The 27,076-nt window shown below is 44.7% G+C and overlaps 4 protein-coding genes across 6 annotated transcripts; 2 read left to right on the forward strand and 2 right to left on the reverse strand.

Annotated features, from left to right (window-relative positions):
- Window positions 1–570: 570 nt before the first annotated feature.
- On the reverse strand, window positions 571–4,190 carry THUMPD1 (THUMP domain containing 1). The gene is made up of 4 exons (XM_039560582.1): window positions 3,930–4,190; window positions 3,460–3,640; window positions 2,860–3,108; window positions 571–2,255 (listed from the first exon to the last, which is right to left on the reverse strand). The coding sequence occupies exons 1-4, from the start codon at window positions 4,143–4,145 to the stop codon at window positions 1,936–1,938; spliced, it is 966 nt and encodes a 321-aa protein (XP_039416516.1). The 5' UTR covers window positions 4,146–4,190; the 3' UTR covers window positions 571–1,935.
- LOC109143606 (decreased expression in renal and prostate cancer protein-like) lies at window positions 4,172–5,371 on the forward strand. Its single transcript, XM_039560521.1, has 2 exons — window positions 4,172–4,932; window positions 5,251–5,371. The coding sequence occupies exon 1, from the start codon at window positions 4,172–4,174 to the stop codon at window positions 4,787–4,789; it is 618 nt and encodes a 205-aa protein (XP_039416455.1). The 3' UTR covers window positions 4,790–4,932; window positions 5,251–5,371.
- A 455-nt stretch (window positions 5,372–5,826) lies between these two features.
- Window positions 5,827–11,537, reverse strand: ERI2 (ERI1 exoribonuclease family member 2). 2 transcript variants are annotated; one of them, XM_039560533.1, is made up of 8 exons: window positions 11,449–11,537; window positions 11,230–11,369; window positions 10,532–10,659; window positions 10,227–10,383; window positions 9,634–9,734; window positions 8,660–8,741; window positions 7,903–7,991; window positions 5,827–7,692 (listed from the first exon to the last, which is right to left on the reverse strand). In XM_039560533.1, exons 1-8 carry the CDS (start codon window positions 11,532–11,534, stop codon window positions 6,352–6,354), a joined length of 2,124 nt encoding a protein of 707 aa, XP_039416467.1. In that variant the 5' UTR covers window positions 11,535–11,537; the 3' UTR covers window positions 5,827–6,351. The 2 variants fall into 2 exon arrangements, with proteins under 2 accessions (XP_039416467.1, XP_039416468.1); XM_039560534.1 differs by lacking the exon at window positions 11,230–11,369.
- A 44-nt stretch (window positions 11,538–11,581) lies between these two features.
- REXO5 (RNA exonuclease 5) lies at window positions 11,582–26,548 on the forward strand. 2 transcript variants are annotated; one of them, XR_005603132.1, is made up of 19 exons: window positions 11,582–11,779; window positions 13,429–13,550; window positions 14,455–14,581; window positions 15,447–15,531; window positions 16,017–16,166; window positions 16,313–16,401; window positions 17,223–17,338; window positions 18,120–18,258; window positions 18,829–18,923; window positions 19,744–19,846; window positions 20,446–20,582; window positions 20,898–21,006; window positions 21,334–21,444; window positions 21,556–21,693; window positions 22,188–22,280; window positions 22,771–22,990; window positions 23,519–23,712; window positions 24,311–24,713; window positions 26,316–26,389. XR_005603132.1 is itself a non-coding variant. In XM_039560329.1 (19 exons), the coding sequence occupies exons 1-19, from the start codon at window positions 11,666–11,668 to the stop codon at window positions 26,383–26,385; spliced, it is 2,322 nt and encodes a 773-aa protein (XP_039416263.1). In that variant the 5' UTR covers window positions 11,582–11,665; the 3' UTR covers window positions 26,386–26,548. The 2 variants fall into 2 exon arrangements, 1 of the variants encoding a protein (XP_039416263.1); XM_039560329.1 differs by having other exon boundaries at window positions 24,311–24,420; window positions 26,316–26,548.
- Window positions 26,549–27,076: the final 528 nt, after the last annotated feature.

Here is a 27,076-nt window from a genome sequence, read left to right on the forward strand (position 1 = left end):
AGGGATGGTCCTTGTGTTTCAAGCCAGCATTAGGACAAACTAGGTACACCAGAGTACAGTGTATCACCTCTTCAGCTGATGTTTGTAACATCCTTCCTCAGCACTGACAGTGTCAGCAATTATTTGGCTTTTCATGCAAGTGAGATCATAATAATGTCTTCTAGTTTGTCCATGAAGGTTTGAATTCAAAACACTGAAGCACTGTCTGTCCACACCACTGAGCCCAAAAGTGATGGCACGGTGGAGAAGCCAGGGAATTCATGTGTTAGCAATGAATGTTCAGTAAGTGCAAATTGTGAAAAATCAGAAGTAAACTGTAAGTCCTGTAGGCACACAGGTCAGTGAGAGAGAGGAAGAAAGAAAACAAAAAATCCCACTAACTCCCCTGAGTCTTTGTCCTTAGAAGATAAGCAGGCTGTCATGAATCATGATCACCAACATCAGCCACCAGTAAATATCCACAGCTGGCCTTTGTGTCTGGTCTCCTTTGGTAGGTTCCTTTGTGTGACCTAGAAATTGATGTTTTAATCCACACACAAGAATCTTCAACAATTTAAAGAAAACACCACGGGAGGTAAGAAAGCAGACTTTTAATAAACGAGTTGAAAAGGACACAGGACTAGGGAAAAAAGTCATCTTCATTTTCCAACTTCTAAAACAATCTTGAAAGAAGAGGAAAATATAAATATGAGAGACTTGAACACATCCTTTTCATTAAACCAAGACAAATAACAAATTGTGTTCTTCAAGGTAAGTCTTTTCCCATTTTATGCCAGAAATGAAATACTAAAGCTAGAAAGTTGTACAGGAAGCATATTCAAAACCCTGCTGGAAAGCAAGTTATAGCTGCACAGGTTTTGGTTGGTTTTTAGAAGTCACAGGGACAGTCCACTGTAACAGCAAGACAACAGAAAGACTCACTAGCATTACTTTCAATCTGAAACAAAATTAATACCATAAAGCTAAAACTGTACCAAAAATTAAAATTTAATTCCCCTAATCTAGTATAGTATAATAGAGAGCTTCTTTCATAAGAAGTTTCCAAGCAGTATTTAAATGCAAATTTTGAGACTTAAGAAAAAAAAAAATAAAAACAAAAACACTTTATAAAAAACTCCCAAGGATTGAGTCTTTGGAAAGAGCAGCAAAATGCTATTTGCAGGAAATTACTCAAAAGGATTCCATTCAGTGACCAACAGCATTTACTATAAATCAGTAAGTGCTGCATACACAGCTAATGTAAACACATGTAGTTTTTGATAGAACCATCTGCAATGCCTGCACTGTACTTCTACTGTTCTAGAACAGTCCAATCTTTAGATCATCTCATAATATTCAAGTATTTATATGTAACAGTTCTTTCCATTCATTTCAAGACAGCATATCCTTGTGTATATATAAATATATGTATAAAACCCTCCATCAAATTATTGGATTTACCTCATTCTGTTGCTCACACACAAAAATGTTACCAAGTTCTGCAGCTGTCAGATCACTTCCTTCCCAAAACCCCCTGCAACCATCTTTACCAGATCTCTCACTTCTGTCAGTAATTGCTCAGAGCTGTTTCTGTGCTGCCTTTTGGCTTCTGTAGCTCCCAGATAAAACAAAGGAGAGTCCGTACACATCAGGATGGCCACACCTACACATACATGCACAGACTGCTGCTTTGTGTGCCAGGTACAGGAAATGCACAACAAGGCTGTAGGAGGACAGCAAACTTCACCAGAAAGGTGATGCACTCCTGAGCACCCTTACATCTGTTGTAATGTCAGTTCCACCTGCAACGAGCACTAAAATTCTTACACACGTGGATTTCAAAACCAGGATTTCAAAACAAAACCCCCTCTCCTCATTCCAACACCCTTTCAGAACACTGGGGCAACTTTTTTTATATGTTTGGATTATGTTTACCTTTCCCTTATATCACATTTTCTACACTGTCAGTGCATCATTCCCCTTGGGCTCAGATTCTATTTCACTTTGATTCTTGTTCTCTTCTTTTACTTCTTTAGAGCTCTTCTCCTCAGTTTCTGCTTTAACTACCTCAAAATTCTGTTCTTCTGTCAGAGTTGACTTTTGTTGTGCATCTTCTTTGTTGCTCTTCACCACCTCCTGCAGATTGTATTTTCTGAACAGAACATAGTCCCTCACCACACTCAAGCAACAGACGGTTTTTATTATTTCCACCACAACTGTGTATTGTGGATTATTAAGATCGACTTTGTTTTCTGGATTGAGGCTGCCCACAATTCCTGTAAAAGAAGATGCAGTTTAAAAGATGCTGGAAAAACTGTTTAAGAGCATAAGCACGTCTTACTGAATGGATAGAAATTAAGACAGAGAAAGCAAGATCCCCCTCAGTTACAGCCAATTACTTATTTTTGTAACTGCTTAAAGTAGCAGAAGAGAGCAGGACTGGCAGAATATACCACTAGTAGGGCTGAAGCAACTGAAAAATTATCCCACTGCAATTACTGAGAAACAAAATATTCGAGTAAGGCGGAGCTATTTTATGAGCCAAATATTGAACAGAAATAGTAACATTATTATTTCAATACAGCATCCAGAGAGAAAGGCTGATAGAAGTCATTTCAAAGCACATATCACTGATACTGACAATTACATTCAACAGTGCTCTCTCTTCTGCTTAGTCTCTTAAGACATCAACACCAACATGGAATACTGATGTCAAGACTTTTTTTAAGTCTTAGAGAAGCTTTTAACGTTCAAAATACAGGTTTTAAGCAACAGATGTGTATGTCCATTATGACCACTTTTAAGAGTCTGACCCATGTTGTGCATGCAATATACCTGTGCATGTAAACTTGTTCTGTTTCATGTGATACCCATACATACCTGCCAATTCCTTAATTACTTCTTCCCTACTCATATGGCTGTTATTACGAGCTTTGTAAACAATCTGAAAAGTACCCTTGTTAGGGGCTTTAAACCAAGGCTCAAAAAACGTTTCCGTGTATTTTTTCATATCTTCCATAAAAGCCTTGCAAGTTCCAGAAATGGGCAGCATGCGCAGAATGACTCTTGTTTTCTTCTTTTTAGTGGTGTGCATATCCTTTAGTATATGGTGCACCAGGTCCTCAGGTTCTACAAGAAAAACAGGTGGGTATGAGCAACAAATTGAAAGCATCATCTCCCTTCTTCCCCTTCTAAATAATAAGATGAGGTAATGCACGCTTGGCTGCACTGCTGTCAGCCTCAAATCCCTTTAAATAGAGCGTTGTTTTACTATACCAAGACTGGAGAACCAAAGATTATTCTGTCAAAGCAGTTTCAACTACCTTTAGCTTTTTCACTAATGACAGAATTCAGTGGCACAGCCAAAGGAAGGGAAGGGTATTTGTTTGATATATGTGTGTTACTCGGCAGCCACACTGTGGCCTTTTCCTAACAGTGCTCAGAGCAGTTTGCATTACCCAGCATCAGCTGAAGTCCCACCTATGCCCTGGGTTCTGATGAAGACCACGTTGTTGGCACCACTCTCCACCGACTGGAATCGCCGCAGCTTCTGCTCCGTCGAGGCACGGATCTGGCCAACCTCCTTCTTCAGGGCTGCCTCGACATCGTCCTCATCCTCCTCCCTGTCACTTCCAGACAGCCGCTCCTCGTGATCTGAAAACTTCACACAGGCACGATTCGCTGGTGAGCACCGAGCAGCAGTGCCCGGCTCCCAGCCCGCGCTGGGCCCGGGGCACACGGGCACGGACCGGGCCTCTGCTCCAGCCGGCAGCGGGGCTGCGCTGGGCTTCGCCTGCAGAACCTGGGACTCTCGTGGCCGTGGTGCTCACCCACGGCTCCTTGCACACACACGCGGTGCGTTCCACACACACAGCGGGAGCCGAGGCCGCGGGGTGCCGCTCCCCCGCCCCGCCGGCGCCCCGAGCGCCCGCCGGCCCCGCCGCACGCACCTGCTCGGGCCCGTAGAGCAGGTCCCCGTACTCGCCGAGCAGGCTGTAGGCCTCCCCCACGCACTTGCGCTCGTTCATGTTGCAGGTGATGAGGATGCCGCGCATGCCGGCCTCCAGCTGCCGCCCGCCGCCGCGGGGCCGCTTGGCCCGGCCGGCCGCCGCTGCGAAGTGCCCCTTGGGCCGCCGCTTGCGCGCCGCCGGCTCGGCCGCGGCCATCGGGCAGCTCCGCCAGCACCGCCGCGATGGCGTCAGCGCCGCGCCCGGCCCGCCCGCCCGCCCGGCACAGCGCCGCGCCCGGAGCGGCGGCCCAAGGGCACCGGGGGCTGAACCGATGGGACCGAGCCGCGGGCACCGAGCCCCGGGCACCGAGCCGATGGGACCGAGCTGATGGGACCGAGCCGATGGGACCGAGCCGATGGGACCGAGCCAATGGGACCGAGCCGATGGGACCGAGCCCCGGGCACCGAGCCGATGGGACCGAGCTGATGGGACCGAGCCGCGGGGACCGAGCCCCGGGCACCGAGCCGATGGGACCGAACCGATGGGACCGCGCCCCGGGCACCGAGCCCCGGGCCGATGGGACCGAGCCGCGGGCACCGAGCCGCCGGAGCGCCGGCCGCGGGCCCGGGGCGGCGGCACTCGTGTGGCGGGCTCAGCCGCGGCCAGACTCGGTCACTCGCAGTCCTCGATGCTTTCGCTTCCCCCGAGCTCTGGACACGCTGGAGGGGAGCGAGCAGCCCTCGGTCCTGCTCTGCCCCGTGCGCCCCGGGGCCGGAGAGATGCTTCGGCCACTTCCCTGCCTGCCCGACTCCCGAAGGTGTCGCGGCGTAGAGGGACCAGCTAAACCAGAAACTCTTTGAACAGGTAGATGGAGGCTTGGAAAAATAGCGAACATGTGCTGACAGAACAGCTGTGGCCCAGAGAAAGGTGTCTCTGTGCATCCCGGCCCGTAAGAGCCGCTGCTCCCTGCAGGAATTCTTCAGCTGCTTGGACAATTAAGGGGGTAAGAATTATTACAGGTTCTGATCTGTGGAAAAACTGACCACGGCAGTTGCTCGAAATCCAATATAAGAAAACCACCATTTGAAGCTTTTCCTATCATCTAATACTTAAGAGATTTTCATCTTTATTAGATGTAAATAAATTGCTTGCAGTTTATTTAAACTGCAGACCGACACACAGACTTTGGCAAAGCTTCTGTACCTGCCCTTACACTTTTCTGCCGTTTGTCAGCAAGGGTTTGTTTAAAAGCTTCAGATCTCACTGGTTGTGTAATACAGTTTCATTGGCACTTAAACCATTACCTCCATAACTTCTTTAGGTAGTGACAGCCTCTGCTGTTTGAACATTTGGCTACGATTCATATGACCTCGAAAAAATGACAAAAGAGCTACAAGACCATGTTGAGAAAGTTACTGTTCCATACAGGTATCCTCATAAGGTGAGTGGTCAAATACACAAATAATTTTCACTGCCATAGAGAGTGAGTGTTAACTGCTGTGTGGTTAGTAAGTCTATGCTGCTGAGGTTAAGGAAAAGTAAAAATTTAGGTAAAATGTATGTTATTTTGTATTGCTATTTCCTCCCTTTAGATGAACTTTGTTCAGTAGTTTCCAATAACAGTAGGAAGAGCAGAAGAAACAAACTGTGCCAGAAGTGGAGGCAAAATTAAAGTACCTGCTGCTTTTTTGCAGGTGTTTTTACAAAGTAAGACATTGCAGATTTACACAGTAATGTAAAGTAAAAGACATTACACTATATGCTTCTTAGTTTAGTTTTGAATACAATCTTACCTGATTGCCACTATTTGTCTGTCCAGGGGCTACACTAAGAGCTAAAGCAGACACTGATACAAATGAAATAGGAAACTCAGGGAGGCAAGAGCACAACAGTAATGTGTGTTAAATAAAGTATTTAATGAAATGTCGGTGTCTTACCTTTATTGTTACTTAAAGGATAAAAAACTCTGTAAGAGCTTCAAGAATCACTTTTGATGTGACACCTTCTAAAGAGATTTTAAAATGTTTCAGAAGTTTCAAAAATTTAAAAGTTGTAGGCATAACAAGTATATTTAGAAAAAAAGTGCAAATAAAATCTGTGTCATTGAAATATTTAAGGATTGGACTAGTAAAGTATTTAAAATATGATAGAACAGAAATTTAAGATTGTAGCAACAGCTGCTCATACTCTAATTTTAGCACTAATAGTTCTATCTGTTCTCTCACACTTCATTAAGGAGTTACTTTATGATCTGCTGATATTTTTGTGTGTTTGAGCAACTTCCCTTTCTAGCTATCTTAACCAAGAAGTGTCCTTTTTGTCCCATTCTGAGAATATACATCTGACATCATTTGACTGTCCTGATTACATTAAGCATGAAACATAAAGAGTTTAGCATTCAGACAAAAAACTGTATCCATTTTCAAGTTCTCATAGAGGGTCTAAGACACAAATACTTTTTTTTGGAAGAATTTTCTGTATTACTAGAAACAGTTCCAAGAGAGGTCAAAGCATCTGCACTCAAGGTGAGACCATTAGACTTCTCTTTCAGAAGTGCAGATTCCCACTTGAAGTATCCACAGCTTTTCTTATTATCTCCTTGCTTGCCAACAGGACAACAAAAAAATGCTCTGCCATGATTTGGGCCACCATTTGACACACAGAGTTTTTTGGCTCTTCGACCACAGTTACACAGAGGGGGAGTTGGTTTTCCACTTCTCACAGCTCTTACAGACTGATTCAAATTGACTGTGGAGTTCAGAACAGGAGATACTTTGGGAATATTCAAACTTCTCAAAGGTAAGGAGTCACCAAAAGAGGAAGTTTTCTCTTGATATATATGAAAAGACTGTTTTTTTGCTGGTGGGCATGTTTTTGGACTAGTTGGCTTTCTTTTAGGAGCCTCCAAAGGAGTAGAGTAATTTCCAATTAATGCTGATTGTGCTGAAACAGCATTTCCCTTTGCAGATGGTAACTTAAAAGCTGAAAATTTTGAAGTCTGCCTTTGTACTGTCCCTATATTATAGATTGTAGTATCAGGACTTTTGTAAACAACAGACTTCAGAGGTTCTGTGGGTGCTACACTTTCCTCCAAACTCTGATTATCTGAACTTGTCACAGCCAATTGTTTTGAAATAGATTTTTCTTCAAACACTGTTAGATTATCTGTATTTGAGTCATCCTTGAGCTGAACAGAGTCCGAATTTTGTTCATACTGAGATTCTGGTATCAAAGCAACGTCTTCCCAGTCTGTCAGCAGAGACAAGCACTCAGAACTGGTGCTGATGTCCCCACTGGAGAGAGTAACTGAGGGGATGGTGGTGGAGACAAGCACCAGCCCTGATCCCTGTACTGGGAGGCTGGGTCTGGCTGTTCCCAGGGGCTGCCCAACGCTCCATCCCTGCCGGATGCCTGCTGATGCAGGACTGGGACGTGGCTGTGCCAGACCAAGAGGAACAGGAAATCTGTCAGTAGATGATGCTGAAGAGCTTTGGGATTGAGTGTGGAATTCAGTCCTTGAGCTGCTGCTGGGTACAACACAGACATCTGCAGAGGGATCAGTGCAGGTGATCTGCTGTTCCCCAGTCTGTACATTAGAATTTATCTTGTTTCCAGCAATACTGTTGTGTTTGTTCTCAGCCAGAGAGTTTGTTTCACAAGTTTCATCTCTAGATGTTTCAGGTCTGCTCCTTCTTCCCAGTGGAGTTTTGTCAGTGAAATTTCCAGTCAGTGTTCTGGAAATTAAATTACAGTTCTGATGTGCCTGGGGAGTCCATAAACAAAAGCAGATTTTGGAAAGTGAATACCCAGACATTTTGGGAATAAATGCACAAAATTAATAAGCGTATCAGCCTAAGGGTGTTCTTTCCAAATCATAGTCAAGATGCTGGGTTTATTATTTGAATAGCTCACCTTTCATCTGTATTCCAGGCTACAAAGCAAGTAGGCCGGAAGATACGAAGCAGTGACTGACCTTATCCAAAGATTTAGTAACTTTCAGCACACATCCATCACAAATCAGCCTCCAAGCAAGACGAGCAGTATTCCGGGAATCATCCAACCCTTCAAAAGCATGGTTATATTAATGTCTTCTTTTCAAACTGCTATTGGGGATAGTTCTTATTAGAGGAAAAATGTAATCTAGGTAAGCCTTACATAAATGACAAGGAGTCACAGAACTGTGACACTTAGTCATCTAGTTCAAAAAGGGGAAGTAGAAAATTCCAAATAATTCCCTGTGCTGAAACATCTGAAGTACTATCCATAGAGCTGAATATCTATTCACAATTTTAAATATCTTTGCTCTGTTTTACTAATCAGCTCCAAAAAAAACCCAAAAAACATATTGTGCTGGAATTCTCTAACATTAACATGCTGAGCTATCAGGTAAAATCAAGTTTCTTTATCTTCCGTTCACCTCTTTTCCTTTGCATCCCAGCAATTCATAAATTGATCTTGTGAACATGCACTCAGTAGCAGTAGAAGAGATTTCAGAAATGAAGTATGAGGTTAGAAATAACAAACTGTTCTTGGAAGCATTTTGCCGTTTTTGTTTTGATGGTTTGTTGGACAGAACATGGCATAACCTGAAGCAATAGTTACTGTTCAGAATAATGACTACTATTAACTAGCTGCTTTAGGTTAAGTTAGCTAACTAAAGCTAAATAGTATTTAGCTTTAGAAGAGATATATATTAATGTATATATTAAAGTGAGGATCATCATACTTACCACAATGTTCCCGCCCTTCAAAAGCTATCCCCAAATCCTGCAAAGCTCCGTTTAGCCCTTTAGGCTTTCTGTTGTAGAAGGCCTAAGGAAAGAAATGCAGGTGCTTAGCATGAAGCATTTCAAAACCTTTCCCTAGTGAAGCAAAGCCATTTCGGAAATATCCCCTTATGAATAATAAATCTCACAAGGCAATTAAGCAAGTTGGGTTGGCATTTTACAGTGAGGATCAGACCATAAGTGACTTAACCCTGTAAGAAATCAGAATGGAAAGAACCATGAATCCCTTCCCTCAGTTTTAAGCAAATCCATTCTGTCTGAGCTGTGGAGTCATTTGTCTGCACTCTATGGCTTACCTTGACAAGTCTTAATAGACCAGCAGTGAAGAATACAACTATAAATAATACCTTAAGGTGTTTAAACTGTTGCACAATATGCAGTCAAAGGCATGGGCATGAATATATTTGGCACAGGTATGGATTTTTTTTGTAAGTGAAAAAAGTGAGTATTACTACTTATTCCTGGTATCTGATTTGATCACTAGAAAGGGGGAATAGTCACACTGTTTATCTTTAGAGACCTAATTCTGCTGCCTATGTGTAAGGTACCTCTAAGTACTTCTAAACAGACTATGATGATGACTTCCTACACAGCAATATAAGGCAGCAATAAGACCACACACACAAAAAAAAAAGTTAGGAAGCAAGGAGAGCAAAAACTGTCAGGAAAGGAAGAGCAGCTCAAAAACGATAAAAGGATTATCATTCTTTTATCAAACAACAATCTTTTCCTGGCATTAAGATTTCTGTTGAAATTCCTACAGGTCTAGGGCAGTTGGTTATTAAGTGATAACAACACAAAAAAAATCCCAGGTTACTCCGGTCACTGGGACATACAGCATCGCCTTGTAAGCTCAGGTACAGTCAGCCTTTGAGGTGAGGGTGGGTAGAAATGTTTCAGTCTCTCAGTCTTCTCACCCTGTACGTTGCTTTGAGATCAATCCAGGAATTCAGGATCTCGGGTTTGCGCAGCTGCTTCCTTTTACACTCGTAGTGCAAACACACGCCCAGGTCCCAGTCTGTGCAGGGAAAACCACAGTCAATCCACCACTACAGAACTGGCCTAAAATCCACATAATGTGGCCTAAAAATCTACATAAAGGGACACAACACCAACACACTGTCAGCATCCTGTGTGTGAAGTCGTCGTCCATGGAAAACACCGGGATTGCTGCAACGGGACACCAGGAGAAGCAAACCCCTGTTGTTAGTAAATAACTTCAGACAGTTAAAGATCTCAAAGGCAATCATTAAATCATTTAGACACACTAAGAATGGTCACACAGTTCCCCATGTAAAGCAGAAAAATGTAACAATGTCAGATCCTGAAGTCAAAGATGCAGCGAACACATCGGGATTCCATGGATTTCATATTTTCAGTCTTATCCCAATATTCCACATTTTTAATACCTAATAACAGGATTTTGGCTGCCTAGAAGTGAGGACACAATCTCACTAGTGCCACCTAATGTTATTACTGTGCAGAAAAAGTAAATGAAAATGTTATTTACCTGTCCAAGTAACAAAGGCACATGCTTTTGCTTCTGAAGTAGAATTACTTTGACTGTCTGTGCTGAATATAATTTTCTTCTCCTTTTGTATCTTTTGAATCCATTTCAAAAACTGTGATAAGCAAATGTTGAGAGGCACCCCTTTGTCCACTTGATCCTTCATGGAACAGAACAAGAAGCATGTATGTGTTAGAATGCACTGAAATTCATTTGAGGTTTATTTCTTTCTAGCCTTTTATGGGCCTCTTAAATAAAACAGTAAATAGCAATTATACAATTGTAAAATAATGTTAAAGCACAATTACCTGTGTTATGCCAGTTAGTCCTGTACAGAATCCAGAGAGAATAGGATTCTCCTGGGGCTGGACATACATGTGGAATTCAGATTCAATCTCTCCTGTTGAGGTGTTTAACAGGACTGCTGGAAATTCAACTGCAACAAACACAGAAGGAGAAGAAACAAAACGAAGGAGAAGAAGAAACAAAACAAACAAACAAACCAGAACCAAAACACAAAACCAGAAAGGTTAAAGCTGTTCACAGGAATTATTCCATTTTTATATGGGTCCCTGCCAACTCTGCGTATTCCATGATTCTATTATATATATCTATATATATTATAATATATATTATATATAATATACATTATATGTTGTATATATTATATACATATATATTATGTATATTCTGTATTTTATATATACACACACAGGGTTTGAGCATGGTGCTGACAAGGCCAAGGTTGGAGGTTTGATTCCTGTGTGGTCCATTCACTTAAGAGCTGGACTCGATGATCCTTGTTGGTCTCTTCCAGCTCAGAATATTCTGTGATATATATATATATATATATATATACACACACAGACATACACACATTCACGTTACTCATTTATCTATTACTGCATTACACTGGGGCTGAACCGCCAGGAGTTAAAAGGAGCAGAATACAAGGAAGGCACAGCGGACACACGGTGCGGCGCCAGCCCGTGCCCGGTGCACTCACTGATCTCGGCCCCGCGCCGCTCGGGGGCCGCCCAGCACGTGGCCTCGAAGTCCAGGACGATGAGGAAGGCGAAGCGCTGCCCCGCGGCCGCCCGCGCCCCGCTCCGCGCCCTCGCGCTGCTCCGCGCCAGCCCCAGCCGCCTGCGGACACCGACTGCGCTCAGGGGCCGCCCGCCGCGGCCCCTCCGCGCCCGCACCCCTCCGCGGCCCGGCCCCGTACCTGGCCAGGCGCTTGGTGGCCATGGCCACGCTCCGCCGCCTCAGCGAGCGGCCGCCATTCCGAACGTCCCGCGGGCCCGCCCCCATCGCGCTCTCGGCCGCTCCGCCGCGGCCCCGGCCCCGCCCAGCGCGGCGCGGCCCCGGTGCGGTGCGGGAGCGCCCGGGAGCGCGGGGCTGTGCCCGGCCGGGAGGGCCCGGCTGACCTCGCCGTGCAGGCCATGGCGGAGCGGCTGTGCCTCAACGGGCGCAAGCGGCTCGGGGAGGCCGCGGAGGGGCCGCGGGCGCAGAAGAGGTGGAAGGCGGACGGCGGCGGGCCGGGCCTGGGCCCCGAGGTGAGAGCCGAGCGCCCGGCGCTGTGAGGAGCGCGGCGCGGGCCGCCTGTGCCCTGCGGCCGCTTCTCGGGGGCATTGCTGTGTCCCACGGTGGGACGCTGGGACCTTAGCAAAGCCGTGTACACGGGCAGTGCGCTGGGAGGGCCGGCTACAGGTAACATCGTAGAATGCCCTGAGTTGCTCGACAGGGATCATCGAGCCCAGCGGCTGGCCCTGCACAGGACGCCCCAGCAATCCCACCGTGTGCCTGAGAGCATTGCCCAAACGCTTCTCGAACCTGGACAGGTTTGGGGCCGTGACCACTGCCCTGGAGAGCCTGTTAATGGCTTGGATTCTGCTCCAAGGAACGTGGAAAAGAACTCATTTGGAGTGCTCCGCGTTACATTTAAGGAATTTTGTTTAAAAAATAGATACATTCGCCAGTATATCTTCTCCTAAACAAAGCGGGTCTTGAAAGGAGCGTTGTGCGCGCTCAGCACGTGCGTCCCTGAAGGATGCAGAGCAGCTGCGGTAACGCCTCACCCCAGGCACACTGAGTCAGTGCCCGTGGGACAGAAGGTGGCATGTCCAGTCTGTGAGATCAGTCCTGTTTGTACCCGGCTGGAGACAGATTCCTGTGGTTGGCAGTACCCTCTGTTTGGTGACTCAAAACCTCTGCTCTTTGTTTGGGTTTTTCCGCAAAGCTTTAATTAGGCCACATTGAAAACAACGGTGTCATTACTTGTCTCACTTAGCATGAGAGATGAGGCACTGGCAATTACACCAGCCTGTGCTGTTACTGCCAGATGATTCTTAACCGCTGGAACCACGAAGGTGGTCACCTCTCTTTAACTTCTTTACTCAATGACAAATACCTTTAAGAGCCCAACAGCTCAGTCCCTGATTTGGGCCGGCTGTGTCCAAATTACTGAGCACAGGGCTTGTTAGCCCTGTGCAGAGGAAAACAACTTCCAGTGGTTGTTTATGCTGTGAGGTTTTACATCCTGTAGTGTTGTGCGGCATTTTTCCATCACATATTAAAAGAATATCTTTAAAGTTTTTACAGGAATTCTTTGGAACAGGCCATCTGGTCAGTGGAGGTCTCCAAAATGCTGCATTTGCTTGCTAATTAGCCTTTAGAAGAATTGTGCGTTTAGGCTTAAAGAACTGTTGTGTTGAACTGTGTGGCACAGTCCACACCTCATCTACCCAGTGCTTTCTTTCTGCAGCTTCCTTGGATTTTACTGAAGCGTTTTTCCCTGCAGGGGTCAGCAAACCCTTCTGGCAGAGCAGATCCCGCGCTGTAAATAGAGAAAACCTCACATGGAGTGGCTGCATGTAACACTTGTACAAATGTTTAAAGCTTTACAGCAGCAAGTGGGGGAAAGGGCTGAGAGAGTAGGACATTGTGTTTGCATATCAGTTGTCTCTTTACTGCATGCATCTGCTTATGTTAATCTTTATTAAATAAATCTTTGAAGTTAGAGTACCTGGGTTGACAGTAAATATAACGTTGAAGTGTGATCTGAAAGGAAACTTTCGCCCATAATGAGTGGAAGAGTTATTTTAAATGTAGTTGGTCGTATCCTAATAGTTTCTTTTTCCTTCGTTTTCCATGAACTGGTGTGATTACATGAAACCTCTCTTTACCAGCATTTCCCTTTCCACAGGAAAAGTCGTGTCGTTTGTCAGCAGCTCTGCTTGGCGAGGGCTCCGAAATCAGCCAGGAGCAGCTGTATGAGCTGCTGAAATATGCAGCTCTGGGGAAATGCCACAACGCAGCACAGCCCAGGTACATCCACAGCCAGAATCAGCCTGGCCTCGTGTTTTCCCGTGGTGTGAGAACATTCCTAAAGGAACATTGGCCATGCTGGGTTTGGAACGCTCACCGTGGAGGTGCCACAATGGCAGCCTGGATTGTGCAGATGCAGTTGTTGTTGGACTTGGCCAGGAGGCAGAATTCCTCTTCTGGCAGAAGTCCTGCCATTGCATAGTTTTGTTTCATGCAGTTTTGAAAAACTAAATGACTGCTGTGGAACTGAAGAAGCTCCACACACTGAGAAACAAAATATCCTGTTAAAACATTAACACAAATATGTATGTATTTCATGTTAGATAGAATCGGAACAGAGCATTCTATAGAGTGTTTTAGAAAAAAAAGCATTTTAATCACTTCTCCCTTTCTCTGGGCAAGTTCTCAGTGCTGGAAGGGCAAGGCTGGGGAGGGTATGTAACTTTGAATGGCAAAAATACGGTGTAATGAAATGAATCTTGAAATGAAACTCAAAGCAGAAAGTACCCCACTTTAGATTTTAATAGTGAATAGAAAATTATTTTGTGAAACTTACTTTGATGCATTAATTCACCGGACTGTGTCAGTACAGTTGAAGTTACTGGTATGTTCACATTCTGATGCATATAAATGAGATACACAGGTCTTGAAATGGTAAGCAGCAGACATTTGCAATAACTTTTTTTCCTCTGTCTCCCATATTCTGTTGCTTCCAGGAATATGTGGCTGTTTGAGATAAGCTATAAAGCCTCTTCTTATTGGAGTAATTTGGCACTTTGCCATTTACTGACTTAAAAGCTGGGCTGGTTCCAACTTTTTTTTTTAAGAGTGCTTGATGATGGTTTTGCTTTGATTTTTAAGGTTTTTTTTTTTTTAATTATTGCCCTTTTTTTTTTAACTGTAGCTGGTGCCATGTTTATCACCAAAGACACCTGGCTGGGGTTGTGGTTGTTGTTCTACACGAAATGAGCCAACTCCATTTCTACAGATTCTATTTACAGTTCAAACACCTCAGGAAAGTGTTCCGGCATGTAAGTCCCCAAACTGCATCCGTGTCTTCTAAACTTCTTCCAGTCCTGAAACCACATCCCAGGGATAATGGCTGCAGTGGAATGACTGCCTTTTCCAAGGATGCAGCCATCCTTGACTCTTACAGCAAGTGAGAGGATCTATTTGCAGCAGTTGTCAGCTCAGAACAAAGGACAGGGCTTTGATATTAGGAACAGGATTTCAAGACTTATGTCTTTGAAGCCTTACCAGGTGAAATGTTTATTGATGCTTCAGTCCTCTGACTGTTATGTATCCTGCATCTACAGATGCCAATTAGATTATAAATATTTTGGAATAATTTCAATAATTTGGAATTTACTCTGAGTGAAGAGACTCTCAATAGAGTTATGCTAATCCCACTGGTTGAAAAATATCACTTTTGTTATTTGAACTTTATGTCAAGTTTCTCCCATTTCCCAAAAAGATTAGTAAAATAATTATTTTAATTTTCTGACTTACAAGCAACATTTTTGAAGGAAGATAGAAAGAAGGACTTGAGTTCAAGCTTCTAGAGTTCTTCCTGAACTACAGCAAATGTAAATCACAACTTAACTGGAAAGACAGGAACTGGCTTTAGTTTCTATCAAAGAAAGTCTTGAGATTTGTCTTCTTTATCGTATCTGGCAAGGCAAATCTGTTCTGTAGTACAAAGAATCCTGTGTCATCCCTCACTGGAACACGTTTGCTTTGTGTTGGGTTTTTCTACTTGATAAAACACCAAATGTATTCCCACTATTTCTTTATCCATCCTTCTCTGAATTTGGCTGGTTTGGGGGTCAATAAACCCCCCATTTGCTTGTTATTTCCGCATGTCTTTCTAAGTCACTAACACATGTCTTTTTTCAGAGATTCACATTAACACCTTCTGCTAACTTCCCAGTCAGCCTGTATGGAGAAGGAACAAACCTGAAACCTCAAAACACTCCACAAGGTATTTTGTTTGGCTTTGCATTGTCTCTTTCAATACAGTGACTCACTGTGAACAGAAATTTATGACTTTGTGTCCTCTGCAATCCCAGTGCTGCCATGGCAAACTTGTTTAGAAAGAAACACATACAATGGCTTAAACCATGAGACTTCTTACCCTGACTACTTCAGTAACTCATGTTGGGCCAATTGTCAAAGTGAATGCAAAAAGAGAGAAAGTTTTTGACATATTTAATCCCAAACTCTGCTGCTTTGCTACCCATTTTGTGATTCTTTTATTCTAAGATGTATCTAATCAAAGAAACAAGACATCAGTATTTTAAGCTAAGAAGATTGTGTGTCTGTCTTTTTCTCTGACCTTCTCTCTCCAGTCTGTTGTTCCAGGTAGTAATTTGGAATGATGCAGCCTGTAAGTGTTCATCTGATGCAGAAGCTGCATGCAGGTAGGGAGTGCTATCTGAGCACCACAGATGCTTCTGTATTTTACAGGCTTGACTTCCCCCAGCAGTGAATGCATTACTAAAAGCTCAGACTTGCAATGTGATCCCATCATTCAGAGATACGGAGAAAAGAAACAAGGCCTTACAAGCTATACTCTAACTTTAGAAGAGCAGAAAAGAAATGACTATCCCATAGAAGGTCAGTTTTTGAGCAAGGGCTGTTTGGTTGTTTTGTTATGGTGGGGGTTGTTTTTAATTTTGATAGTTTAGTGATATGCTTTGTCATACAAGATGAGTTGTAGGAGAAGGTTCTTTTTCTTATTCCTGGGTGTGTTTTCCCTCCAGGTTCCCCTGGATGCAAGGGCTACATCTCCACAGAGTGTGATCAGCAGAGGACAGACAGCAGCCCCCTCTTTGGTCTGGATTGTGAAATGGTAAAAATCAGTGTGTGTGGCCTTAAAAAATAGAGTCAGGCACCCAGCTCTTACCAGCTGTTCCCAAGTGAGCCAAGCACTCTGTGTATTTGTTAAACCACTTCTGATATCGTAATATCTGCTGCCAGTCCCTTCCTCGATGGTACCAGTGCTAATGCAGCCATGGGAAAGGCCCTGGAAGTGGTTCTGGCAACGAGACAGAAACAATATCCTGAGCAGAGAGCTCAGTTCTGTGTTGGCTCCCAGGGCAGCAGCTGGATCTGCCAGGCCTATCAGCAATGCTGCAGTAACCCACGAGGGTGCTGTGGAATTCCTCCTCTGCTCTCTCCAAGGTTTGGGAAAGGAAAAGTACTTCCCTGTCACACATCTTTTCATTTAGCCATCACAGTTCCTCTGGCAGCTGCTGTGGTGAAGAGTCCTCTTTTAGTGCAGTTTTAGCCTTGCAGAGATGCCTGTTTGGCATCAGCATTGAATAACTATTGATACAACCTGGGCTCTGCCTTGAAACTGTACAACTTCTCTGGGGCTGGTGCTGTCAGTGGCAGTTGTGCAGTGCAGAGCACAGCCTGATTCTGGGAAATCAGCACTTCTTTACAGTGTTTCTCTCTGTGCTGTGCTTGCCTGTGTGTTTGCTGTGCTTACAGTGCACATTTAACAACTCAAATGAAGCACAGTAGAGTATAAAACAACCAGCTATGAGTGGTAGATCTCTGAGTCAAGGAACTCCTTAGCTGCTGCTGCAGCCAAAGCAGATGTTAGCTGAGGTGTTCGAGTGGCAGCATCATGCTGATCCAACAACTGCCTGTGCTTCTTCCTGACAGTGCCTGACGGCGAAAGGGAACGAAGTCACCCGCGTGTCCTTGGTGGATGCCCGGGGTCGGTGCCTGCTGAATGAGCTGGTCAGACCTGAGAGCACAGTGGTGAACTACCGCACCAGGTCACTTGCACAAACCTTTCCTACCTCTTTGTCTTTCAGAGCTGCAGCCCTTTCACACTCAGCCTGTTACACAGGACCTTTCAGAAACCCCTTGGTTTGCACGGATGCCTGCTGCATTCCCCTCAGTGTTAAGAATACAGTTCTTGCTGTGTGACTGAAGTGACCAGCATTATGTGTACAATCTGCTGCACAGTGCCCCTGGGGCTACCAGGCAGAACCGTTGCCATTCTGCAGTGTCCATGGGAAAGTTCTGTTACAAATTGATGATACACACTACAAGTTACTCATCACTGCTGGTTATAAAATAAGATGGAGTCCATAGCTGAATTTGCTCATATGTAAAAAATGCATAGAGCTTGTACACACCTCTAGGGTGGGGCTCAGGATTGTAACAAAAGCAGGCAAAACTCAAGTTCTTGTCTTCTTCAAAATGTCACCTGGCTTTATCCAGGAGGTGATGTGCCAGTCCCCTCAGGTTACTTGGAAGCATCTCCTTCCACCATCAGACTTGCAGTATTTCCTTACCTGTGCTATCTGATGCTGCCAACTGCATCACTTAAAAATACCTGGGAGAAATGACCTTTTGAAACAGACGTGGTAGCACTCTTAGCAGTTTAATACAGCTGCAGCATATCCTCTGATGTTGGAAGAGAAAGCAGTAAATAGTAAATTCTGTGATTGGTTATACTGAGTCCATATTTTACGGGACCTGCTTGTAATACTCTCTAGCACATACTGTTCTAATGTGTTGCTTTTAACTCGTGCAACTTTTGTTTTGAAGGTTCTCAGGAATCACAAAGAAAATGCTTCTTCCAGTGAAGACAAGACTGTCAGACATCCAAACCAGGCTAAAAAAAATGCTTCCCCATGATGCAGTATTGGTGGGTCATTCTCTAAATTCTGATCTTCAGGCTTTAGAAGTGAGTATGTTTCTAAGAGTGTTTTTCCCAATCCTGTGTTGCTCATTTCAGACCTGAAAACTCTTTAAAATTGCTCTTTTTATTAGTGAACAGTTGTTAATTGCTTCTTATTATGAATAGCCCTATGCCTGTAAGGATTTAAAAGACAAAGAGTCTCCTTACAGCTATAAAATTTGCAAGGGGCTGTTCAGAACCCTAAGGAGAGAAGTCTGTCCAGACATAGGTATTGTTGCAACTGAAGCTTTACCCCTCTGCTTCAGCCAGATGCTTCTGATAGCTCTGTCATGGGGAGAACTGAAATCCTTTCTGTGGGTAATTTAACCAGTCTAAAATGCTTGAATCATAACTAATCTTTCTAACCCAATCTAGATCTTACCACTAGAATGGGAAGTAGAAAGGAGAGTTGGACTTGTTTGATTATTCCTTTTGCTCTCTTATTGTGGATCAGGTTGCTGTCAGTGAGAAACTGGCAACTGAAATGAAAAGGCAGAGGCACAGAAAACTGTGGAGTTACTGTCCAATTCTGTATGTCTGCTGTTCTTAAACTAAACTGATGATTTTCTCCTCCAGATGATCCACCCCAGTGTTATTGATACTTCACTGCTTTTTGCCAGAAGTGAAGGTCGAAGATTTAAGCTAAAATTTCTAGCCAAAGCTGTTTTAGGGTAAGATTATTACTGTACTGTCATGGCAAAGATTAGAAACTGTCATGGTGGATCATAGGGTCTTATTCTGCCACTACTAGTATCAGAATTATTATTTTTTTACTAAGATTCTGAATAAAGGAGCAGGCTGTGCAAGTAAGACATGGTAAAAAGGGATTTACTGGCTGCTTAAAACATCAGGCAGCATAATAAATGGGCTTGTCTTTGAGCAAGCAGGAATGCTGTGACCCAGCCAGATCTGAGTCCCAGCAAAACTAGCCTTTCTGCAGGGCTCTAGAGGTGTATTGAATTGTAGAACAACAAAGGCACTCTGGCTCACACAAATGAGAGGTGCAGTTGACAAGAAAGAAAAATTAATGCATGAAAGTCGGATTTTCTGATTTAAATCATATTTCTCAGTGTATCAGCTATCACTGGATAGTGTCTCAGTGAGACAGCTCTCCCCATGCTCACAGTGAGTGGTAGTACTCTGCAGTGCCAAACTTCACTGACCTGGAGGCTGCCTTCCTCTGTGTGCAGATTATGAGTTGGGCCATCAGTCAAGAAAGAAGTAAAATTGAAAAATAGTCATGCATCAGAGTGGCAAGTATTAGCACTGCTTCTGTCAAACTCCATAAACCATTTCGCTCAACATTGCAAAAACATTTCTTGCAGTAACTTTTGGGAATATTTCACAAGAATGCTGCTGCACAGAACTGAAATCCTTTTTGGAGAGGGGAAAGCTCTTTTGCCCGAAAAGGACCCAGTTTAGAAAAGACAGGATGTTGGTCAGTGTGGAGAAACAGATAACCTGCCTGTACACCTAATTTTGATGCCCTAGGAAGGAGATTCAGTGTGAACAGAAGCTTGGGCATGATCCTACAGAAGATGCTAGAGCTGCATTGGAATTAGCTCAATTCTTCATTGAGCAAGGACCAACAAAGGTAGTTACATCTAATTAATATTCCTGTCCTAAAATACAGAACATAATGTTGTTGTGCTTATGAAGAAAAAAACCCACTCCTGCACATCTTCCTATTGATTTAAAAGGGAAAATGGAGCTGTGCTAGAGACTCCAGTTTTGACAGCCTGTTGCTTTCAGCCTGGATCCAGGTGCCTGAATAACCTGGGCAGCACCAGTGCTCGGTGCTCACCAACATCAGCCAGCATTGCTGCTGATCCTCAAGGGGGGCACTGGGTAAAGAAGGACTGAGGAATGCTTCCCAGCCTGCAGGAATGCCTGTAATTTTTCTAGATGAAAGAAGAGAGAGACCTTGTGTGTTGTGGTAGTGATTCAGCTGGTTTTATGAGTCCCTTGTGTTGTTGATTTCTGAGAGAACATTTTTGGAGATGATTGCCTGTTGATGCTGTGAGTGCTACATGCTCGAAAATGACAACAGAAAATAATAAGTCAAGAAATTAATGCCCATGTTTCTTCACTGCTGGAGTGTGCCTACGTGACTCATAGGGAAAGCATAGGTTTTTTGGTCAGCTGCAATTAACTGATGAGATGAAAGCCAACTAATAATCTTCCTTCCCCAAGGTAGCAGAACTAAACTTGGAGATGCTTCTGACAGCTGAAAAACTGGCTGAGGTCTCACAGAACAAAGCTGTGCTGCAGCCACAAAGATGTGGGTTCCAGGAACAGCTGAATGAGCCTCCGCCATTATCCAAACCATGGTAATAAGATTCTCAAATATGCATGTTTTTCCTTCAGCTGAATCTTCAGTAAAATCAGACGAGGGCCTTCGGTTTTTCAGAAGTCATCAGGATCTTCAGAGAGACACAAATAATTGCAGCATAGTGCTGAAAAACTTTCAGCAGTTTCATCTTAAATTTCACAGAGTATTTCCTAGGCTTCTTTTCATGTTGTGGACAAGAATATTCTTTCAAATTTCTTTAATGAGCTTTAGTTCTCTGACAAGAATTTCTTGAAAGTTTTTGATTTCCCATATTGAAAAGTACTGTGATTCAGAGTGTACTTCTCTCTGCTAGTTTTTTAGATTGTCTGAAGGTGACTGGCCAAAAACCCCTCCTTTTGGGCAGACAGGGACTAGACTCTTCCGGCCTGTGTCAGAGAAACCTGAGCACTTCAAACAAACAGGTGAATGGACTTAGAGTGGGTTGGTCTGAGCGTCAAAATAGTTCAAAGTTGTTCTTGTTCTGGGAGTGGGTAGATGAGTCCTGTTTTAAAGAGCTGACTGACAGTACTGTTAGCAATACTGTTAATGCCAGGTTAGCTAAATCCATCTGAGCATTTCGGAAATGAGCTTTGATCCTCTGCATCCTCTCATGACTCACCAAAGGGGAATTTCTGCCTGAGGGCTTTCTTGGACAATAATGAAAATTAAAGTTGGGAGTTAAATTCAGTTGTTTCTGATCCTCTGCAGTACAATTGTCTTGTACCTCTTTAATGCTCTTGTCCCTCCAGATTCTTCAGAGAGCCTTGGAAGATGTTCCCCTGTCCAAATTCAGTATCATTCAGTTCAGTTTGGGTCCAGAGTACATTGCATCTCGCCTTCATGCTGGACTTCATGAAAAGGTATTGTTTTTCATTTGAGAATAGTCCTCACACTGAGCTTGCAGACAGATGTGATTTATCAGGAGGCACCGTTGCTTTGTGAAGTGCCTTCTCTAATCTGTGTTCCAACAGGTGAGAAGCAAGCTGACTGACATGCTGACAATTTACGCAGGTCCTTTTGAAGAAAACTTTTGCCTGAAGTCTGTGAAGAAAGAATTTGGGAGGTGTGGACCAATCCAGTCCCTTACAGTGGTAACCGAAACATTCCAGGTGAGGAGCACTCATAAGGTTGCTGACAGGCCTGGAAGGTCAGATTAATCTCTTGGAAAGAGATGGATTAGAACCACAGAAATACCAGTTATTCTGTTTGGAGGTTTTTTCTGGTAGTTTAGTCATCAGCTACAATCATTCAGGGTACCTAAAAAGCTGCTCCATACAATGACAAGAACAAATGCAGCTCATGTGCTGCTCAGGGGACTCTGAGCACTGGAGAAGCTGAGGTGCTTTTTGTCCTTCTCAAGAGAACTGATACGTTAAGGCCTTTTACAGCCAAAGGAGAAAAAAAAGGCTATTATTAATTGAAGAGTTAATTGAAGGGGGTTTTAAACAGCTAGAGTATGTGGAGTGTTACATATATTACCCCCAAACTTTTTTATATTCTATTTTTAAAAGAAAGCACAACTTCATTGAGGCCTGACTTTTTAAAAGGGAGGGCTAATGTGTCTCACTGGTAAGCCTGAAGTGCTTTACTGTTCTGTTTCAAGCCATATGTCTGTATCCAATACGAAGTGCTGGAAGCTGCCCAGCTTGCTGTGGAAAGCCTGAATGGAGCTGAGGTGGCAGGATCCTGCATTAAGGTAAACAAGGCAAACAGCAAAAGCCCAAGTTGTGTTGAGCCCAGGCACAGCCTCCAGTACAGCTCTGGAACACCCCAGCAGCGTGTCTGGGCAAGTGCTGGCTGCTTGTGCTGTTACAGCCTCCCTGTCCCTGCACAGCTTAGGGCCCCTGGCAGAAAGGAAGTGCCTATATCCCTCTTTTTTTTCCTTTCTGCCTGTCAGCAGAAGGGAATTAGAAAGCATTCTGACCTCCAGCTGCAGCTTTAAAGGGCAGATCCAAGTAACAGGGCTATACAGAGTATGGCATTTTAGTTTTACAGTGTTTCTGCATTACAAATATCTCTCTTTATCATGACTAAGTAAGTTAGCCTTCATTAGTCATATTTATTTCGAGTGAGGGAAAACAGCCTGTCTACTTTTGGTAATGGGAGAAAAATACTTTAAAATAGAAGCTCAGAACACAGAGCTGTGTGGGCTGATGGGCTCTTTATTCCTGCTGCATCCACCCCAGGTCCAGAGACCAGTCACTGCAGCCATGCTGGACTGCAGTGTTCTGATTAAGGAATTAGAACTGGATGTAGAAAATGAAGGTGTGATTTATGTGGCCGGTCTGAAGAAGTCATTAACAGAGACAGACTTGCAAGAAGAATTCAGCCAGTTGAAAGACCTAGAAACACTGTTCCTGCCAAAGGATCTTCAGAGTGGAAAGCACAGGAACTGCTGTTTCCTCAGTAAGTAGCTTCACACACAGCCTGTGTATTTCCTTCAAATAAGCTCATTCAGCAGCCCCTGGGACTTTGCACAGACACAGCAAGAGCTGCTGAAACTCAGGTATGCTCAAAGGGATGGTATTTAAAATGCTGCAGTGGAAGCACATACTGTTTGGAAGAGCACTTTACAGCTAAATATTTAAGAGGAAAAAACACCTGCTTGAAAAAAACCCCGAACATTTACTTAGAAAAATTCCAGGGTAGCTACTGGAGCCCCTCACATGGGTACTTCCATGTGAGGGCTGGCTACTGTGCAGCTTCACACAGATCAGTAATCACCTCTAAAAGGTGAGAACAGCTCAGTGAGTGCTGCTGCAGCCAACTGGCATTTCAAGTCTGATGTTTATCTGCAGCAAGATGAGGATCTGCTTGCTGCAGTGATTTGTTTCTCATCTCCATCCTGCTCCACACCTTTAGCCCTGCCTTGCAGGTGCCAAGGAGGGCAGCAGCAGCATTGCCAAAGCATGTTCCCTTCTCTTTGCATTTCAGAATTCCAGAAATCCCAGAGTGCCATGGATGCCCTTGAAGCTATAAATGGATGGACCATGAAGGGTAGCGAGCTAAGAAGTAGGAATGCCCTTGCTCCAGGTCACCTCTGGAGATGGATTTGGCAAATGAATCACAGCGATGGGAAACAAGGAAAACACATCTTCTATGAGCAAATGGAGCAGCTGTCTGACTCTGTGAGTGTGAGGCTCTGCTGATGTTTGTTGCAATTAGTGAGGAGGGATTGCCCTGGGAACCTGGAGTGGTAGCTTTGAGCTGACGTCACTTTGAGGTGCAGAGCTGCTTGGGACAGAAGGGTCTCCTTGTGCTGGAGCAAAGGGGCTGCCAAGAGCTCTCTTCCACAGAGCAGTTTGAGAAATAATACCACATGAGATAACGTGGTGTTTGCAGGGTATTGCATAGCCTTAAAACCAGCATAGCTGCACAGAGCAGTGGGTGGTGCTGCCCAGGAACTGAAGCCTGGCACTGGAGAGCTGACAGGGCACAGGTGGCACAGGAGTCACAGGGAGGGGTGAGTGGCTGCACAGCAAAGAAGAGCTCTAGTTGAGAGCTCTGGAGGTGGAGCTCTCATTTTTACCTGGAGGGAGCTGTGATGCCATTTGAGTGGGGCACATGGTTGTCCCTGCAGCTGGGCCACTGCGCTGCCAAGTGCCAGGCAGAAGTGGCATCACTGCTGCCCTCACCTGTGCCATCCCACAGGTCAGCCTCCCCACACACTCAGAGGTATAACTGCTGATGAACGAGGGACTTTAATGCTTCTGTTCTCTTATGCAGGAGCAGGATCTAAGGAAAAAGGTGAAGAAGTTAGACCACGATATCAAAAAGCTTTATAGAAGCCTGCAGAATAACACCCTGTGCGTTGTTCTCTTTCCTGGTGTGAACAGGTAACTTGCTGCCTATTTTGCAGAGAACCAAGGAGCCGAATAATTTTGTCTTAATCTATTAAAAATTAAAGCCTTGCACAAGGAAGAGAAAGCCCAAGAGAAAGGCTGAAGAAGCTGTTGTACTTAATCTGACTTTCATGTTGGGCCAATAAAACCTCAGGCCTGCGTTCTGCCCACAAAGCAGGCCTGAGCCAAATTCATGTATCTTAGGGTCCACAGTGCTGATTAATTGTGCACATCTTAGCAGTTCACTCATCTGCCCTGATGGATGTTTCATCCCCATTGACAATGAGGTAAGTTTTATGTGGCCATGAGAGAATCAAGCAGAGTTTCCACAGCAGGCAGGTTTTTTGGGGGGTTTTGGTGGGGTTTTGTTTGGTTTTTAAAACCACCTACCAGTTGTTGTGTTGTGGTACTCCAATGTATGTGCTTCAGACACAGCTGATCAAGGAGGTGGTTCATGCCCTTATGTGATGGACAAAAATGAGAAAACCCAAATATGTTCACTGAGTCCTTCAGCTCTTTAGGAAGGAGCGAGTTGTGCATTTGAGTTGGGCTTCCAGCTGTAGTGAGCTTCCTGCATTTCAGCCCCTGGGGCCTGAACTGCCATGCTCTGCTAAATTATTAACCAGAAAGGTTCAGTCTTCCCTAAGCAAAGCCCTGGTTCCTGAGGACATACTCCAGCAGCTTTCTGTGCTCTCACTGTCACTGGTCAGCCTAATAAAGGTCACATCTACCTTTGCTTTTCTTCTGTGCCCTTCAGCAGAAGGGGCATTGTTCCCTGTGGAGACATGCCCTGGAATACAAGCAGAGCCAGAGCTGCTCAGCAGCATCTTTTGCCTGGCTGGGCAGCCATGCCAGGTTCCCCTCCCTCACTTCCAAAGCTTCCTGAGAAGAGCCATGATGCTGTATAATCCTGTGCTCCCAGCTGTGTCCCTGGAAGAGAGATTGATCCGAAGCCAAGAGATATTTAGGCTTAATGGCAGTGACAAACCATTTCAGCCAAGGGCTGCTCTTGGTGTGATTTGCTCCAATTGTTCAGTTACTAAAACTTAAAGGAAAAAAGATAATTTTTAAAATTTGTCATCTTCAATAGAGCATAAGTTGTTGTTCCCCCCCCCCACTCCCCCAAATTGTAGCTTACAAACTGAACCAGCAGCAGTTCCTGCCTCACCAGCAAAGCATTCCCTGCAGGTCACCCTGAGTGCAGCTGGGATTCAAACACTGCCTCAGTCTGACCTGGCTGTGGGCACTTCCATGCATGTGGGCCTTGGATCAGCTGCTGCTTTCTTTGGGCTAAAACTGCATCAGTTTTTACATTTCTGAGCAATCATTTGCCTCTTCTCTATGCCCTGTATCGCCTCAGGTAGCCTGCACACTCACCTGTCACCCCACAGGAAGGTTTGAGGCTGTGGGTTGCTGTCCACACCATGTGTCCTTTGCAGCAGTCACCAGCTTCAGCACATCCAAATTTACCTTTCGACGGCCATTTCCAACTATTCTCCCTTATCACAAGCTTCCATCACTGAGGGGTAGGAATCCCACCAGCAGAACAGGTGGATTCAGGAATCTGCATCCACAGGGAGCCTGTGGAAGCCCACAGAGCCTGGCTCACACTCTCAGGCTGCTGAGTGGGTTAGATGGGAACTCCATCTCAGGCTGGGAAGGGCTTTCTTGCCAAGTGAGGTTCCTGTATTAGTGTTTCCCAGAGGACCAACAGTTCAGAGGAGGCTTCTTGATTAAAAAGAATGCCAAGTAATTGTGGGGTGGAAAAAGAATTAGTTTTTCAATGTGCTGACCCTGGGGGTTACAGTCCTCTCAGTACCAGCCCAGCAGGGTTATGTGCATGGAGGTTGAACTGAGCAGAACTAACACACTTCTTGTTTGTGTTGCAGCACGCATGGATCACAATCTGGCCTTGGTCTGATGGGAATAAAAGATGATGAAGGGAGGAGCACTTGTTAAACTGCCAAGTTTTTAAGCAAAGTCTTTTGTTAAGATATTTTTAATTACTTTAAATATTGATGTCTTTGTAAAGATCTCTTACCATAAGAACAATAGGCTTTCACTCTGTATCTTCTACAAAGTCTAAAAATAAAAGCCATTCAAAATGTCTTAAAGCACAAAACCTTTTCCATTAACCCTTCTTGCTGTGGGAGGGTTGAGCCAGGGAGGTGCTCAGGCAGCGCTGGGGCAAACCGGGGCCGTGCTCCATAGGAGCCGGGCAGGATTGGCCTGTGGGATGCCATTCCTTGTTGGGAGACCAAGCTGCCAGCTGGGGCATCTTCCCTGCAACATCCCAGCCCATAAACCAGGCAGCCAGGTTGGTGCAGAACCTGCAGCAGCTGCTCAGCAGTTAACAGCTACCCCAGGAATTGTGTGGATTTCTGGAACCGTGCGGTGCCAACTCCTGAATTGGAGTCGCTGCCTCCTTTCCGGGAAAGTGCTGTACTTAGTCCATGGAAAGGAGGAATTGGTGATTCACACTTCTTGGACAATCTCCACTTTCTCCTCCCTCCCTGACCACAGCCACGCTCCCCTCACACGCACAAAAAAAAAAGAAAGTTTCCGTGTGGCTGTAGGAGGGGAAAGGGGTGTTTTGAGGAAAGCACATGGCTGTGTGCACTTTGCAGAGCGTGGCTTTCCACAGGGGGCT

This window comes from Corvus cornix, chromosome 14, assembly GCF_000738735.6.
Source record: "Corvus cornix cornix isolate S_Up_H32 chromosome 14, ASM73873v5, whole genome shotgun sequence".
Lineage (NCBI taxonomy): Eukaryota > Metazoa > Chordata > Aves > Passeriformes > Corvidae > Corvus > Corvus cornix.

What these genes read in the sequence shown, in the direction of transcription:
- THUMPD1 (XM_039560582.1), bottom strand. Translation starts at nt 4,145, where the DNA reads ATGGCCGCGGCCGAGCCGGCGGCGCGCAAGCGGCGGCCCAAGGGGCAC. An exon ending in CATCAGAACCCAGGGCATAG is followed by an intron (nt 3,109 to 3,459) that starts GTGGGACTTCAG and finishes TTTTTCTTGTAG; the next exon opens with AACCTGAGGACCTGGTGCAC. An exon ending in AGTAATTAAGGAATTGGCAG is followed by an intron (nt 2,256 to 2,859) that starts GTATGTATGGGT and finishes CTTCTTTTACAG; the next exon opens with GAATTGTGGGCAGCCTCAAT.
- LOC109143606 (XM_039560521.1), top strand. Translation starts at nt 4,172, where the DNA reads ATGGCGTCAGCGCCGCGCCCGGCCCGCCCGCCCGCCCGGCACAGCGCC.
- ERI2 (XM_039560533.1), bottom strand. Translation starts at nt 11,534, where the DNA reads ATGGGGGCGGGCCCGCGGGACGTTCGGAATGGCGGCCGCTCGCTGAGG. An exon ending in GCGGCGCGGGGCCGAGATCA is followed by an intron (nt 10,660 to 11,229) that starts GTGAGTGCACCG and finishes TGTTTGTTGCAG; the next exon opens with TTGAATTTCCAGCAGTCCTG. An exon ending in GACTAACTGGCATAACACAG is followed by an intron (nt 10,384 to 10,531) that starts GTAATTGTGCTT and finishes TGTTCCATGAAG; the next exon opens with GATCAAGTGGACAAAGGGGT.
- REXO5 (XM_039560329.1), top strand. Translation starts at nt 11,666, where the DNA reads ATGGCGGAGCGGCTGTGCCTCAACGGGCGCAAGCGGCTCGGGGAGGCC. An exon ending in TTGGTCTGGATTGTGAAATG is followed by an intron (nt 16,402 to 17,222) that starts GTAAAAATCAGT and finishes TCTTCCTGACAG; the next exon opens with TGCCTGACGGCGAAAGGGAA. An exon ending in CTAGCCAAAGCTGTTTTAGG is followed by an intron (nt 18,924 to 19,743) that starts GTAAGATTATTA and finishes TTGATGCCCTAG; the next exon opens with GAAGGAGATTCAGTGTGAAC.